Genomic DNA, 16,828 nt, shown 5'->3' with positions numbered 1-16,828 from the left:
CATATTTACTCTAAAAATCTAAGTTGGTGTGTGTTTTCCTTTAATTGATTAAAACAATCCAAGGGAATGCGTGTCTTTTAGTTAAGTCCAGTTCTACGTAGCCCATTCGAAGACGTACCCAAGACTCGATCATCAGGTTCCTCACTAATAAACCTGGCCGGCTCTGATACCACAACTGTAGCTACCTAATGTCGGAGTTCGGTCGTTACACTTCATCTTCGATCCACTTTGCACATTTCTTTCTGTATGTGGACGTCGCACTTCCCTATAAGGCTATAACTGAGGCTTTTCGCCCTTCATTACGTAATCATTGCCCTCATTATAATGAGAGGATAGTTCATCTTCTGACACCACATGTTATTAATCATGTCATTAATATGCCAAGTTTTCGTCAATTTGGAGGATATGAGCCTACTTGCCATGTATGAAGGAAAACTTTAGCAAAATAATGATGTTTTTTTAACTGCCGTGCATTATCTTATTTCACATACATGCAATAGTTTTGTTATTTTATTACAGTAATGTCTGGCTTGAATTTTCAGAAACGAGGTATATATGAGCAAGAAAGGACAAAAACAGTGAACCGGGACACAAGTAGAATTTCTAAATTCCTAAATTGTAGAATTCAAAATTTCTGTAATAGTCTCTGATCTGACAACTTTAATCCATGTTTGGGAGTTGATTCTTTTCTTGAATCAATTTTGTTCCTCTACTGGAATGGATTAATTCACATTTTGAAAAACAATTTTATCATTGCCAAAAAATAGTATATTCCAATTATAAAAACACTATATTCCTATTCTAATTTCTTTTTATCGAACTAGAATGAACTTCTCCCAAGTTCTGGAGTACTGATATTATAGCACATTCAACTTGCCCGACCTGGCATTTGATTTATCCAACTCGGTGGCTCACAAGAACACCATTTTACTGTGACACTGCAGGTTACGGCAAAACCCAACTTTAGTGGATCTTCACTTAATTACCTCACGACGACACAAAATGCGTTTTTCGTTCTTCCTTGATGAGCCATTCGAGGCCACTTCTCGTCAGAAAGTGTTGGATTGGAGTTGGTGGTCTAGGAGATCATCGGATGTGGACGATTGGCTTTGACAAATTGGAGGAAATTGATGATAAAAATAGAGGTACAATTGGTTTAGAACCAAGTCTTTCCGGCTGATTTTTGCCAATGGTAAGTGAAGATTCTTACTCAGAGATGCATCGGGTGGATTCATATGGCCAGTACGATAACTGAACAATCATTTCTTTTGGTGATGAAAACGTCGAGAATTGGTGACAGAAGTGTCGAATCTTCGCGGGGCGGTGAATGGTCCCACGACGACTGGTTTTTATGATGATTTTGAGCTTCAAATTGTGGTTTAATGGAAACTCGTGGTCAACACAGATGCCGGGACAATCGTTTCCGGCCAATCGTCTGAAAACACATTCGTTGCCTCAAAACGGATCGGATGCTATGCTCTGATACCAATGATCTATTTGGAAGATGAAAATGGAAGCTAGGCTTCGCTCAGCCGTTGCGAGTTGATGCTATATTTTAGATGCCTGAGATGTCATCTCTCTTTGCTTATACTTGTTTGAGATGAAATCCATACCCAACTCAAGCACCTCCCAAATTGCTCCTTTTGCTGCGCTGCTTCCGCAAGTAATTCCTATACAAGATGTTTGTTGCAATCTCCCTTAATATCTGGTGAGGCATTGTGGCCACCACCCTAATAATATATTGTTTATCATGCTCTTAATGAGGATGATTCTATCTGCCAGGCCATTTAAGTTTAGCTATTGCTTTGCATGATGCGAGGGTTATGCTTTGAAACTTCACTTTTATTTAGTTAATGTAGCACATTAAATGTGCTGGATCTGCTCTTTCTATGTATGTATATATGTATGTTTGTGTACGCGTGCGCGTGTACACATACATACATATACATATATGTATGCATGTTTGTATCTTCTGTTGCTTGATGTTATAATGCATGCCTTATGCTTAGGCTTGCCATTGTGTTGGAATTTTTTTATATTAATATCGTATACCAAAAGGCTGATTCTTACTTTCTTTTAATGCTGTTTTACTTGCTTGTTGCAGCTGTTCGTATACCAGAAGTCCCTCCCAGTTTTTAAATTAGTGATCCTATGATCCTGCTTCGCGAGAGGTGCCTTTGTACCTACCAGTGTCTAGTAGTAATCTTATGATATATTTATGGTTTTCATCTGGTTTGATTTGGACTTATTTATTGTGTTATTTCCTTCTTCTTTTTTAAATAGCATTTATTGTGTTATTTCCTAATTTATGGAAGCTTTTTTATTCCTTATATCTTTTAACATTAAGAGAGTGGACGAATGTATTATTTGAATTTATTATAGTTATACTCTTTACTTTGTTCTGACTACTCTCCTATGGTCAATTGAAATGCTTGTTGCATTCTCTTGTATTTATCACGGATGCAACCGATGTGTGTTTATATCATAACAGAACTTCCACTACATATACTTAGGCCCTGTTTGTTTTGGATTTTATAACCCATTGTCAGTCAAAAACTGATTATTAGACTCAAAATTAACGTCAGTCAAAAACTGATTATTAGACTCAAAATTAAACGTTAATTTTGAGTCCACTAATCAGTTTTAGACTTGACAAACGGTTCTCAAAATCCAAAACAAACATGGCCTTAGTGGTGGGGTCTCACCTTCTTGGATCTAAATGATATTCCATTGCTCTTTAAGAGGAGGCACAAGTTAGAATTTTATTAGCTTTATATTGAATTTTACTCTTAGATTTTGTGTTTCTTATGGTAGTGGGTGTTGGTTGTGGCAAAATGGTAAGCTCATGTGTTTGTATTTAAGTTCTTTATTTCAATGAAATGGGTGAAAAAGAGAAAATTTACAGCAAAGGAAACTTTGCTCAGGAGAGTCATGCTCCTCTCGAATCGAGCCGTTAGGAGGTTTGGTTGCCTTGAATCAAACCCTCCCCCAACACACACACACATTTATATTTTCTTTTCGTTTATTCAATTTACGGCCAAATTAGGAACGTAACACTCTCTCACCTCCATGTTCTCTTTGTAGATAATATGGGTTACAGTAAAACATCCGTGTTACATTAGTAAACTTAAAGATGCATTGATTCCTCTTATACTCCTTATTAATCACTTAATCAATGGTTAAATCTAGTAATTTCATACTTAATCTTGCAATTCATTTCAGACTATTGATCTAAAATCAATGGTCTCCCTCATGGTCTTACACACCTAGCCAATGAGCAATAGCCTGGCCAATCAACTAGATACTGCTGTGATCAGGGTTACGTTCTTATGTGATTGAGTAACTTGTTTTGATTGAGAGCAATTCTGGGATTAAAATTACTTCAACCCCATCCTTGCCGAGAGAGAGAGAGAGAGAGAGAGAGAGAGCTCATCAACCAAAACCAAATTCTACAACTGAATCAAAAACTATAAAAGATAGATTACAAATGCATGAATGGAAAATTAGCCTCATGAAAAGACAGAATAACAAATGGTAAGAATGAATTTGGCCTGTCCTTAACATGTGTGGTCAAATAAAAACAGAAAACCTATTAATTAAATTTGTGAAGAACTCAGCTCTCAATTTGTGAGCAAAAGCGAGGAATCTTCACTTTCTCCCTCTAGTATCTTGAAAAAAATAAAATGAATTTGTGTTTTAAGGCAGACCGCAGACATGAGGCTTGCATAATGAAAAACATTGTGCGGTTGAATGAAATAAGTAAATAACTATAAGCGATCTCCTTAGGAAGAGTACATTTTTAATAATGTGGGACTGTGATGATCATCTTAATATACCGATAAGTGCACCATGTGGGACCCCACTATTGGGTGATCCAGACCATTAATTATGAATTAAATAGGCCCTTTCATGAAAACCATATCCATAGAGTGATCCTAACCGTCCGATCAGTGTTATCCATTTTTAAAATTATATCGATCAAAAGGGAAGGGATAGGATCATCAAATAGAGATGAATGTCGGGGCACCACACATTCAAGTCGTGGCCCAACAAATGGATGGTTTGGATCATCCGATAGTGATTTGCACGTACGTGCTCACGTCAGGGTGTGGAAATATCATTTTTTACATAATACTTTTGTTTCCTTATAAAACCTACCATAGCGTTATATAACCCTTTCCCTGCTGTTCCATTTCTTCAGTTGGGGCGAAGTTGATATGAGGCAGCAGGTGCTGAAAATTCCAGGGTAATTTTTTTTTTTTTTTTTCAGATTTACAACACATTATTTCTGGCTTTTGTTATTATTTTTTTCGTAATAAACATGTTTATCCTCTGTAAAAGTGTGAAGGGTTTCCATTAGTTGTTGTAATTTTAGAAGAAAACAATATGGGTGGTGGGTAGGTTTTGCTTCCGCATTGAAAAGAAAGAGAAATTGAAAATGGGGGAGTATTGCGAAATTTTTGGGCTTTGGGTGGTTGGAGTGCCATCAAATGGTTCCATGGCGAGGAGGAACTTATTAATTTTGAAACAAGCAATGTTGTTTTAGTTAATGCCGTTCTCAATCATGAGCAAAACTCACTTTTTCCCATTTTTGTTACGAACCCAAATCGGTTAGCAACTTCATTGATCTTCTTTGAGGGAAGATCAGCCTCTTGACTGTTACGGAACCGAATTGGATCGTAACCTGTTTGATCTTCTTGGAGGGAAGATCAGCCTCTTGACCCACTTCGAGGGAAGGGTCGATCCTCCTTAGTGCTCAAAACACACTTTTTGAAACAATTTTCTTCATGCATGAATGCATGTTATTTGTAGAAACACCCTGACCCAGATAACCCTTATCTCTAAGACTCCTACACATACTAAATAACTAGAGAGAAAATCTGAAAATAACATTTCAGCCAAGGTGGGACCCATTTAGTCATGTAACATTGACCCTCTTCAAGGGAAGGGTCAGTCTTCTTTCTGTGGAAAAACACAATTTTAGTTGATAAATTTCTTCATTCAGTAATCCTCTTCCAATTTCAATCAAGCAATATATAGTGGACTCTCTAGCTACCAATAAAATAGGAAGCAATCCTACTAAATAGGAAAGACTTCACTTCCTTGACCTCTTAAATAAGAGCACTCCTAATTATAGCAACAATCAATCCTAGTAGCAACCTGCTAACATTATTCTCCTAATCAATAATAACAAAATACTAATTTTATACTCCTAATCAATAGCAGCAACCAATCAAAACAACAACCTTCTAATTTTCTAAACTTATCGTGCCCAACATGGCTTTTCCATCTTTGCCTTAAGTAGCATCTTTTTGTGCACATAACATTCCACCCGCCTTGAAATCAACCTTGTCATCATGGTTGGAGATTAAGCGATGATAGTTTGAGAAGATCTTGTGCAAGACTTTTCAATAAATTTCTTCGTCTTGTGATTAGTCATCATCTCGTATGTCGTCATCAAGGGTTGAGGTAGCTCTATTTTCAAACCAATCTCATCGTGTAGTCATCAAAGCTCCTTCGTTGTGTTTTTTTTTTAAAATAATTGAGATTTTGACATTCGGATGATCGTGGGTGAGGATCTTCTTGATGGCGTTGGATTGATTGAGAGGAATGACATATATTCTAGCAATGATCTTGCCGGAATCGGCAACATTGAAAACCGTTGATGCATTTCTTTTCTTCTATTTTCTTTCTTTCCCTCTTCTTATCCTGTCACCTTTTTCTATCTCGTCTTTTCTTTTTCATTGTGGAAGCCTTCTTGACACTGCCCCTGCCACATAAGTTAAATTCTTCGCACCATGGAGGTTCGGCTAGCTTTAAGCCGAGTCAGGGTTTTTAATTTTCCTCGAAATTTCCCCAAGATGACGGAAATATTTCCATTTCCATCCCTACGGAAACAAAATCTACATGATTTCCTTTTATGTCATTATTTCCCCGGAATTTCACCAAAATTTTGCATTTCATTTATTTTATTTATGTAAAGAATAATATTTGGTAGGCAACATCATTGAACTACGCAGCAAAGTAACCATATCTAATGCATGGGATGCAGATCGGAATGGGACCGATAATACCTCATAACTTTGTGGTATTTACATAGAGTTAGGGCCTTTAAAAGGGAGATGCTTCGTTGTACTTTCTTATACTTCTTTGCATTGTACTTCTTTATTTACATAACTGTTCTTAACACGTACGACAATGCATGCCACTCTATTTTTCGATGCAATTAAGCCATTATGGGTGGTTCTATTACTTGTGTGATGATTTCTAAGTATGTATTTGTGCTTATTCTAGCATTTCCCAATATTTCATCTTAAAATTTCATCATTTTCACGTTTTTTTAAGGATTAAAAAATCCGTCATTTGCATAAATTTCCATATGTTTCTGTGATTTGACAAGATTTCCATCGAAATTTCCACTGAAACCAAAATGTTTCTATTTCCATGCAGACTGAAATCAAAACCAAAATCGAAATTTAAAACGTTGGGCTGCATGCCAATACCATTCGATTGCAAGTGGCATTTAGTGAATCTAGATGCTTTTTGATCCCTTTCAATGTCTCCTCTCAATGATCCATTGTTCCTTCGATTTGCTTCTACCAAGGCCGCATGATCGTACTGCTATGATACCAATTGTTACGAACACAAATCTGTTCAAAACATTATCGATCTTCTTTTAGGGAAGATCAGCCTCGTGCACTGGGCCACCTTTTTTTAAGGGAAGATCGGCCTCTTGACCCGCTTTGAGGAAAGGTTCAGAACTTCAGACCTCTTTGTTTGGAAAAACACAATTTTGGGGATAAATTTTTTCATTCAATTGTTCTCTTCCAATTACAATCAAGCAATATATAATGGACTCTCTAGCTACCAATAAAACAGGAAACAATCCTACCGAATGGGAAACACTTTTCACGTCCTTGACCTCCTAAATAAGAGCACTTCTAATTTTTATTTTTATTTTGAGGTATAAGACCACTTCTGATTAATAGCTGTTAGAGGTATCCTATCTTCCATGAGAGAAGAGAAGAGAATAGAAGAGAAGTATATAGAAGAATTGTGAGAGAGAAATCTGTTCTCTCCCTGAAATTTCGGTCGAAATTTCGTTTTCCCTGAAATTTCGGTCTGTAATTGAAGGAAAATTTCCAAAAATCTGAATTTTATTCTTTATTAAATATTTTCCCGAAATTTCAGCTGAAATTTTCGTTCGAAATCTTGTACGTAATAAAATATTATTTAATTTGATTTCGTTAGATTTTGTCCAAAATTTTGGCTGAAATTTCAGTTTCGGTGAGGAATGAAACATATTCCGAAACCGAAATTTGAAACCTTGCTTAAAAGACACCTAAAACACACTTAAAAATCAAAATATGTCTCTATGATGACCCCTATCAATATGTTTATTGCAACCCCTCAATATTTGGTGAGGTCATGTGGCCAACACCCTAACAATATATTGTTTATCATGCTCTTAATGAGGATTATCTTATTTGCCAGGTTATTTAAGTTTGGCTGTTGCTTTGCATAATGTGAGGGTTTTGCTTTGAAACTTCGTTTTAATGAAGTTAATGTAGCACGTTAAATGTTGCTGAATCTGCTCTTTCTATGCATGCATGTATGTATGTTTATGGATGCATGCATGTATGTATGTGTGTGTGTGTGTGTCTAAATCTTCTGTTTGCTTGATGTTATAATACACGCACATATGCTTAGGCAGTTAGGCTTGCTGTCACTGTGTGGGAATTGTTTTTATTAATATCGAAGACTGTAATTCTTTCTTTTAATTCTGTCTTGCTTGTTGCAGCTTTTTGTTTTGAATTCCAATCGATATTAAATGGGCAAGCGAAAGGGATCAGTATCCAGAAATGCAGTTATTGAGTTTAACGGCGAAACAAGGGAATCTCCCTCGCAAATTGCACTTGGAGTAAAGCACAAGAGAAGGAAAGCTGTCCCCAAAATTGCAAATGCTGATGTAAGCAAGTTTTAGATGTAGTGATTGTGTAGAATTTTGTGTTCATAAAAGTTAATTAATTTTCTGTGGTGAGTTTCTACAGATATGTTGGTTCTTATGCATTTTGTGGTGTAAAAAGAAACAAAAAGGCTGTATCTTTTCTAATACCGTTTGTGAGCTTTGTTTGGAATTTAATAGATTGACAAGTTTGTCGAGGAGCGGCTTAGTGAACTGCCAGATGAAATTCTTTCTTCCATTATATCGGCAATTCCAGTGAGAGAAGCAGCAAGGTCTAGAATCTTGTCGAGCAGATGGAGATACCTCAGGCCATTCTTCCATCCCAATCTTCGCTTAGACGCTTATAGCATGCACGGGCACAACTATGGGAATGATGAAAAGTATCCTGCTAGGCGGATTGAAAGAGGAGAGAGGAAAAAAAGGATGTGTAGATTTGTAAGATCAGTTAATCAGTTCTTGCAATTTCACGCTGCTCATACCATAAAAACATTCGGAATTTGTTTTTATTTGAACAAGGAGTATTCCAATGATCTCGACCAATGGATCAACTATGCAATTACGGCTGGGGCTGAAAAGCTTCAACTTGACTTGACCTACCTTAATGGTTATGACCCAGATGATAAATGCTATAATTTTCCTTTTCGGTTTCTTCGTTGCAGTAAAGAATCCTCCTTGAAACATTTGGAGTTGGTATTTTGCATATTAAGATATCAAGATTTTGAAGGGTTTAGCTCTCTCACAACCCTTACTCTAAGATATGTTATGGTAGTTGATGGAGATATAGTGAACCTCTTATCCAAATGTCCACACCTTGAATGGCTGAGTATTGAACGTTGCGAACATCTGGTTAATTTAAAGATTGTTGGTCCATCCCTTCAACTGAAATATCTGAAGGTCGAATTACCTAATTACTGTGAGTTGATGAAGATCGAGATTCATGCGGAGAATCTCCGTACATTTGAATACTGGGGGCGAGAGATTATCTTCTCTATTAGGAGGGTCCCACGGCTGGTAAATGTGCTGGTTAGTTTTAGAGGAATAGCAATAATATCAGATGGCATGATCTCTCCCTTCTCGAGACTTCCATCCCATCTACTTCATCAGATAGAATTTTTGGTCTTGACCACATTTACGGAGGTAAGAGTGAAGTTGCTATGTGCTGTTATTTGTAGTTAAAGAGTTCATATATCTTGTAATCCTACTTTTGTTGTTTCAGGTGTTTAATCCGGAGGTTGTACCACTAACTATATCTAGACTCACTAATCTGAAGCATTTAATTTTGCAAGTGTTTCACGAAAAAGAAGATCTGCTTCGATTGACTTCCATTCTAAAGGGATGCCCTCTCCTGCAGAAATTCCACGTGCTTGTGAGTTCCAACTGAAACAAGTGTAATTTATCGTATTAGGGTTTGAATACTGCAGATGCGCCTTGTTTTTACGAAATTGTTTTTGATATGAGCATCTTAGTTAACTAACAGTTTTAAAGCCCGGACATGCTAGTATTGGTATCCATCTTGGTGACCATTAGTCCATGTATGGTGTACTCCAATGAAGGCTTTTGTAATCTGCACGCAATTGTTGGGGCTTTAATGGGATAATTTTGTCTTTCTAACTTGTGAAGGACATAGAATATGTTACCCTGAAGAATATTTTATAGTAGCATTAGCTATGCAACAGTGCGGTATTGTGCTTTCGGTTGATATTCTTACAGATGGTTAATGGAAGAATTAAAAGTGGCTCTCTCTCTCATTGCAGATGTTTAATTCAAGGACCAGAGCGTATAAAGCACCTGGCAAAATACTGAGGCCTCCAGTGTGCCCTCATAATCACCTCAAAGAAGCTGAGATAAGTTATTTTTATGGTAAAAAGGCTGAAGTTGAGCTTGCTGTGTATATTCTAAAAAATGCCATGTCACTTGAATCAATGACTATAGATCCGCGTCCTAAACATTATCTTGGAGATGGCAGATGGGAGATTATGAAATGGCCTGATAGCGTGATATGGTTTACAAAAATACGGGCAAGAGTTGTTAAACTTCTTAACCAGGAAGTCCCCCAGAGTGTCAAGCTAGTGATCCTATGATCCTACTTTACACTACAAGCTTCACAAAAGGTGCCTTTCTACCTACCAGTATCTAGTAACAATCTTCTGGTTTGGTTTGGGCATTATTATTTTGTTATTTGCTAATTTATGGTAGCTTATTTTCTTTGTATATTTTAACATTAAATGAGAGGATGAATGTATTATTTGAATCTTACCTCTGTATATTGCTTGAATGTAATTGGAAGAGGATTATTGAAGAAGAAATTTTTTTCCCAAAATTGTATTCTTCCACACAAAGAGGACTGACCCTCCCCCCGAAGTGGGTCAAGAGACTGATCTTCCAAAAATGAAGATCGATCATGTTGCGGACCGATTTGGGTTCGTAACAATTGGTATCAAAGCAGCACTATCATGTGGCCTTGGTAGAAGCAAATCGGATGAACAATGGATCATTGGGAGGAGACCCTTCGACACTCAAGTCAGACGAGGCAACAAATGAGAGTTGAGCAGAAAGGAAGAGCCTGGAGTCTTAGTGGTTGGCCTCACGTACCTGGGTGGTAACATTACCCGTAATTGGAGTGAGGGTTTCCCTTTTATAGGCGGAGGTTCCGGGATTCACAGACAGCGATGGAATGATGGTATGACGCCGGTGTGTTCGCCGGTATGGAGGCGCGCGCGGGTTTCGTATGGTCGACTGGGAATTGCGGGATAGTGGTATGAACAATGGATCATTGGGAGGAGACCCTTCGACACTCAAGTCAGACGAGGCAACAAATGAGAGTTGAGCAAAAAGGAAGAGCCTGGAGTCTTAGTGGTTGGCCTCACGTACCTGGGTGGTAACATTACCCGTAATTGGAGTGAGGGTTTCCCTTTTATAGGCGGAGGTTCCGGGATTCACAGACAGCGATGGAATGATGGTATGACGCCGGTGTGTTCGCCGGTATGGAGGCACGCGTGGGTCTCATATGGTCGACTGGGAATTGCGGGATAGTGGTATGGCGGCCGACAAGACATCATACGACCTTTCGGGATGTGGCACGGGAATCACGGTTCGTACCATCATAGCCAAGTTTTCCAGGTTCTAGTTGACCGAGCAATTGGATTTTAGCCAAGAACACTGTTTTGGCCATGCCGCGTGGCGGCTTATTATTCGGAGTTTCCGCAGGCCCCTGCGCCACGTGTCAACACACAGTTTGTGCACGATTTTGACTCCAACTTGTTGCCACCTTCCTCGGATCGTAACGGGCTGAGGAAGTAGCCTGGGCTTCCCATGCTGAGTCGAACTCGTTTTGGTCTTCTGTGCGAGTCCTCCAGCAGGTTGTTCGGGCACGGCGCGATCGTACGGCATTGAAATGGTTGATCGCAGAAGGTTGTTTTGGATGCTCGGTTCTTGGAATGGTCCTCGTGACACCTGCCTTAGACGATCCTATTCGGCATTTCCTTCGTCATAAGCGCTCGGAGCTATGATCGGGTTTGTCTGTCGGAGGCGACTCAGCTCGAGACTTTGTCGTTATTGGAGGTTTGACTGGAATTTTGAAGTTCCCGGTCTGTTGGGCACATTAAATGCGCATGCACGTGCTCCGTAAGTCGCACACCCCGAGTCCTGCACGGCCGCTCATATTGGTGGCGTCCATGTGTCATCATTTGGCATCGTGAATGTGAATGATTGCGATCTGGATCGTCGGTTCAAGTGGTGGAGGTCTATATGAGGCTTGCAGGGTCACCAAAGAGATTGAGACCATCCCCATGGTATTGGCTGGTTTGGATATGGGTAAGTAACACAAAGAAAGGTCTTCTATGTATTTGGATCACTGTCACCTTCTCTGTGCTCATTTGCATTGGAAGCTTCAGGAACTGAATGGTCCCCCCTTGCAGCGAGGAGCCTCCTCCTCGCAAAGCTCCCCCCGATGCTTATCCTTTCGATCCGTTAAACTCTGCAGAGTTTCCGTCAATCCCTAGACTTGCGGGTGCCACCTACAGGGTTCCATCTCCTCTGGTGGCCAAAGTGGCCCCCCTCTGGTGGGCAGGAACTATGTTTCAGCGGCTTCCAGTCCAGGACTGCCTCTGGTGCGCCTGCTCTCTTCCTCACCGATAATGAGATTCAACAAGGAGCAGAACCATTCACACTGGCCTTGGTTGCTAAATGTTCTTATGGCAGGCCTTCATTATTTGTGGTGAAAGAAGCTCTGAAGCTGAAGCTTCACCTTGCTGAAAATCCTATGATTACCCTACTAGATAAAAGACGCCTTCTCATTCGGTTTGGAAATGAGAGGGATTTCTTAGCTGTTTGGTTGGAGGACAACATCAAAGTTCAGGGCTTTCTCTTCTGGTTCCGAAGGTGGTCTCCCGAATTTCTCACGGGTCTTGAACCTGCTATAGCGGTTGTGTGGATCACTCTTCCCGGGTTCCCTCTTTTCTACTAAAATGAAGACTACCTCTTCTCAGTTGGAAGCCTGGTGGGACGGGTGCTGAAGCTTGACGCTCCGACCATCCAGGGTACTAGAACTCAGGTTACTAGGCTCAGTATCTAGGTGGACATTAGAGAAAAGCTACATGAGAGAGTGTGGTTGAGTATGCCAGGGGGCAAAGGAGTATGGCAGCAGGTGATTTTAAAAAAACTACCGAAATATTGTTTTTCTTGTCGCAAGTTTGGCCACCTTGGGGTTGATTGCAAAGCCAAAGGTTTTTTGGCTGATGACAAGAAGCATGGAGTTTCCAACGGTGAAGGACCTGCTGATGGGAATCCAAAAGCATCCACTGAAGCTGGAAATGCCATATCAGTGTGACTAGGGCTTCCAATGAAGGCTCGTTCCTCCCAAGCGACCAAGGCCGGGGTCGAAGTTGCATTTCCCAAGGATTTGGAGAAGTCCCTCGAACCAGAAATAGAGAATGGGAACAATGTAGTTGCCTCTGCCTCCCAAATCTGCCCAGCTACTCCTTTGGAGGTTATTGGTTCTGAAATTGATGAGAAAGAAATACAGTTAGAACTGATGGCAGATGAAATCTCTAATGAGATTGCTTTAAATGAAGCCCTTTATAAGGAGATAGTTAGGCCTTCAGAGAATGTGACTTAGAACCCATTGCAACACCCTGCTTGCTGGTTTCAGTGTCGTGTTCTCAGCCCCCTTCAGCAGACTACAGAAAATGTTCTCTCTGTCCCAATTGTCAATACGTCTAGCCCTTTGGATTCTGCAGGTTTCAATAGCCAGTGATCCTATCATTCACCATCTCTTGGTTGTATTAGAAAGCATGAGGCTTTCCCTAATCCTAAACCTTTTCAAGAGGATTTTTTGGGGTCCCCCCTGCAGATTTCTGGAATGTTTGTAGAAGCAGCAGTAGCTCCTCCTCCTATTAGTCCGCCCCTTTCTGAGGGGAATGAAGGTGCCTCTATGCATGATGCCTTTTTTGTGTCTGGTAGCAGCCTAGCTGCTTATATATCTGCATTAGTTCTTTCATCTAGGACTACCTAGAGCTCGGGATTGTTTCTGCAGACGGCTCTGTTTCGCTTGCCTTTTCGAATGGGACTCTTCAAGAAGTTGCAAGAAGGAAGGAAAGAATTCAGAGGTTGATAGATAGAGTAAGCGAAGAAAATTTAAGCACTGCCCTGCTGATGGATAAGAAAAAAGTAGATGAGATGATTGTGGAATTTGTAACTAGTAAAAAAGTTGGAGAGGCTATATGGGAAGACAGTCTGCAAGAAAGTGATAGAGATGACAATGTGAGTAGTGCTTCACTCCTAGGGTTTGAACCCAATGAAGATTATGGCCAGACTAAGGCTAGAAGATTTAGGCCAGAAGAGGATGAAAAGAGCCACTCGGCTCTCCCTATAGTTCACAAATACCCCACTCTTGGGGGCTCTTCCTCAGCAGGAGGAGCACCATCTAAGCTCCCATCTAAAGCAGGTTTACTAGAGGGGATGGACCTCTTTGATGGAAGAGTTCAGGCCCTCTCTGAAAATGTAAAAGAAGACACATTCAGACTTGTGATGCTAAATGGCAAAGAAGGTTTTGACGCAAGTAGTGAAGATCTTATTGAAGAGTCAACCCCTGATCGACCGCAACCTAGAAGCTCCAAGAAAAAAAACAGAAATCAGGGTTTAAAACTCAGTCTGGGAGAATCTCAAAACCATTCTCTCGCCATGATTAAGGCCTAATATGGAATGATTATGGTGGCTGGTTCTTAGACTCATGTTGCCCCGAGCTGCTAGTGAAGTTGCTTCCTTTTGGCTATCATTTTGTAGGTTTTGTTAGGTTTTCCCTCTTTTTGTGCCTTCGAGGCTTAGGTGGTTTGCCCTCTGCTTGTTTGCGCCTATTATATGTAAAATTTTGGAGGTCCTCCCTGGGGCTGCATTCCTTTCCGGGTTTTTTTTTTTTAAAAAGAAAAGAAAAGAAAGAAAGGCCTTCTACGCAAATTAAAAAATAATAATAAAAAAGCCTCATCATACGGAAAAAAAAGAAGAAGGTAAGAGGATGAATAGGTGATGAATGCAAACATCAGCTCTCTAGTAGGTTCACACTGGAACAAAGACGCCTGGTTTTCCCGACACGAATACACAGAATATATCTGGCTTACTCTTTACTAAAGGAGACAAAAAGACTATCCTTGTGCCCATTTGTTAAATTTTTTATCCTCACAATCTCCAAATTAACCTATATTAGAAGATATTAAGAGAGAGAGAGAGAGAGAGAGAGAGAGAGAGAGAGAGAGAGAGAGAGAGAGAGTTACCATTTGGGAAAACTAGTCATGGGCGTTTGCTACAACTCAAAAGATATGAAGCTGCAGGTTAACCATGGCTTTCAAGATTCAAGATTACTCGAATGTTATTAATCCATATTTTGTGAAAAAGCGACTCATCACTACTCTAGTATGATCCTATGAATTAAAATCTAAAAACTGCATTCAATTTCCATGTATATTTAAACAAAGAGATCACTATAAAGCATCCCTGCTAGTGGATGCATCTAATTCGAGATATATCTTCTCTCCTCGCTCTGCAAATTAATGGGCATGGTAGGGTTACCAAAAGAAAAATTGCGACGATAAAATAAATTGATGTCTGGTCCATCAGGAATTACACTAAGGAACAGTGGCGTGTGGCCATACGAGATAGAAAAATCAAAGTTTCAAGCATAGTTTTAAATTCCGCCAGAAATCTGAAATTTTGGCCGAAATATTTCATTTTCGGTTTGATTTTTACAAGATTTCGGCGAAATTTTGCTGAAATCCTAAATTTTGCCACATCAACTGTGTGATCAGTCACGTCAATCGAAAGAGTTCTGCCTTTTACACATGATACCACATCCTATTTGATATTTTCTACACTTTGAGGAATATTTTTTTGTACTAATTTCTTAGCTCATCTTGCTAACTCTTGGCAAAACAGCTTGCCCCAAATTTCGGATGCTTTCTGTTTGGATGTCCCTTCCACAATAGATATGATATTCTGGTTGTCCCGGATCCGCCCACAAAAGGGTTAACTATCCCTTTTATATTCTACCTAAATAACATGGATAAGGACACGAGATGGAAATCTCAAACAAAAAAACAATAACAATAACAATTCTCATCCACAATTCCTACTGGATTGAGCCAGTGACAGGGCCTTATCCATAAGTAATTCTGTGAGTTGATGACTGCAGTTATGCATTAGCAGTCTCTGAATATGTTATTATGACTGGAATGGTAATGAAAGATAATTAATTATTGCGTCTTCAGTCCCACCAGTTGAATTATCGAAATATCCAACCGGTATTTCCTACTTCAAGATACTTATTTAGTTAGCAATAGGTTAGGCGATGATATTTTCACCCCCTTCAGTACGCATTCGCCCCACTTTTAAGTTGCCCATTGTTCACATTATAAGGAGGCGAATGCGTACTGCAGAGGGGATGAAAATATCATCTCCCATAGGTTATTATCCCAAAATATTCTTTTCTATAACATGATATCCTCATGCCTTAACACGAGCGCATGCTGACATCCAACCCGTCTTCGTAAGTGTCTGTATGAGTTTATGTTGGCTCAAAGCTAGTATATGGCAACCATGTTTAAAACTAGACACTTCATATGCTTGTCAAGTCCATGACCGACACTTGCACAACATTGAAGAAGACATGGGAAAATGCAATTTTCTCGTCTATGTTTTCTCAAATGCAATGGCAAATTAACCTATGAGTCACAGCATGCTGTACCGGATACGCGTTGTAGAGATCATACAGTTGGAAAAGGTAATAGTCCAAAATCAACGGGAACATCAGCCAAGAGCCATGAACTATACAATTACTAATTAACCCATCAAATTGCTTACGTATAGGTTGGTTCTTTTGCATTTTGTAGTAAAAAACAAAACAAAAATGTTATATCTTTCTAATGTCATTTGTGAGCTTTGTTTGGAATTTAATAGTTTGTGTTTGTGGAGGATCGGCTTAGTGAAGTGCTGAATTTTTTTTCTAGAACCATGTCGAACAGATGGAGGTGCCTCCGACCATCCTTCGAGGCATCTTCACTTAGCTAGATGGTTTTTTTTAAATTAAAATTTGGACAATTTCTTGATTTTTGCGTGTTATCCTTGCGCAGGGGCCATGCTAATCTTTCTACATCGTTCTAATTTTATCGTATGCTTATAGCATGCACATGAACAACTATGGGGACAGTTCTTGGAATTTCACGCTACTCATACCATAAAAACATTCGTAGTTTACTTTTATTTGGACAAATGGTATTCCAATCATCTCGACCAATGGATCAACTATGCAATGAAAAGCTTCAACTTGACTTGATTATGTGTTATACTTTATTTCGATATCCAGATGATATATGC

At 39.4% G+C, this 16,828-nt stretch overlaps 1 protein-coding gene and 1 pseudogene across 1 annotated transcript; one reads left to right on the top strand and one right to left on the bottom strand.

Moving 5' to 3' along the window:
• Positions 1-4,168: 4,168 nt before the first annotated feature.
• On the top strand, positions 4,169-14,365 carry LOC143884790 (F-box/FBD/LRR-repeat protein At5g56420-like). The gene is made up of 5 exons (XM_077388575.1): positions 4,169-4,246; positions 7,802-7,969; positions 8,147-9,103; positions 9,183-9,332; positions 9,721-14,365. Exons 2-5 carry the CDS (start codon positions 7,832-7,834, stop codon positions 10,045-10,047), a joined length of 1,572 nt encoding a protein of 523 aa, XP_077244690.1. The 5' UTR covers positions 4,169-4,246; positions 7,802-7,831; the 3' UTR covers positions 10,048-14,365.
• A 2,173-nt stretch (positions 14,366-16,538) lies between these two features.
• On the bottom strand, positions 16,539-16,647 carry LOC143885656 (U6 spliceosomal RNA; annotated as a pseudogene).
• Positions 16,648-16,828: the final 181 nt, after the last annotated feature.

Source organism: Tasmannia lanceolata, unplaced genomic scaffold (genome assembly GCF_043159265.1).
Source record: "Tasmannia lanceolata isolate RefF3 unplaced genomic scaffold, GAP_Taslan_0.1 ptg000008l, whole genome shotgun sequence".
Taxonomy (NCBI): domain Eukaryota; kingdom Viridiplantae; phylum Streptophyta; class Magnoliopsida; order Canellales; family Winteraceae; genus Tasmannia; species Tasmannia lanceolata.
Note: the sequence above shows the minus strand (reverse complement) of the source record. Positions and strands in the feature narration are given on the sequence as shown.

Bases quoted from the DNA above. Each gene is read 5' to 3' on its own strand.
- LOC143884790 (XM_077388575.1), top strand. From the start codon at position 7,832: ATGGGCAAGCGAAAGGGATCAGTATCCAGAAATGCAGTTATTGAGTTT. The intron at 9,104-9,182 runs GTAAGAGTGAAG...TTGTTGTTTCAG, and splicing joins TCTTGACCACATTTACGGAG to GTGTTTAATCCGGAGGTTGT. The intron at 9,333-9,720 runs GTGAGTTCCAAC...CTCTCATTGCAG, and splicing joins TGCAGAAATTCCACGTGCTT to ATGTTTAATTCAAGGACCAG.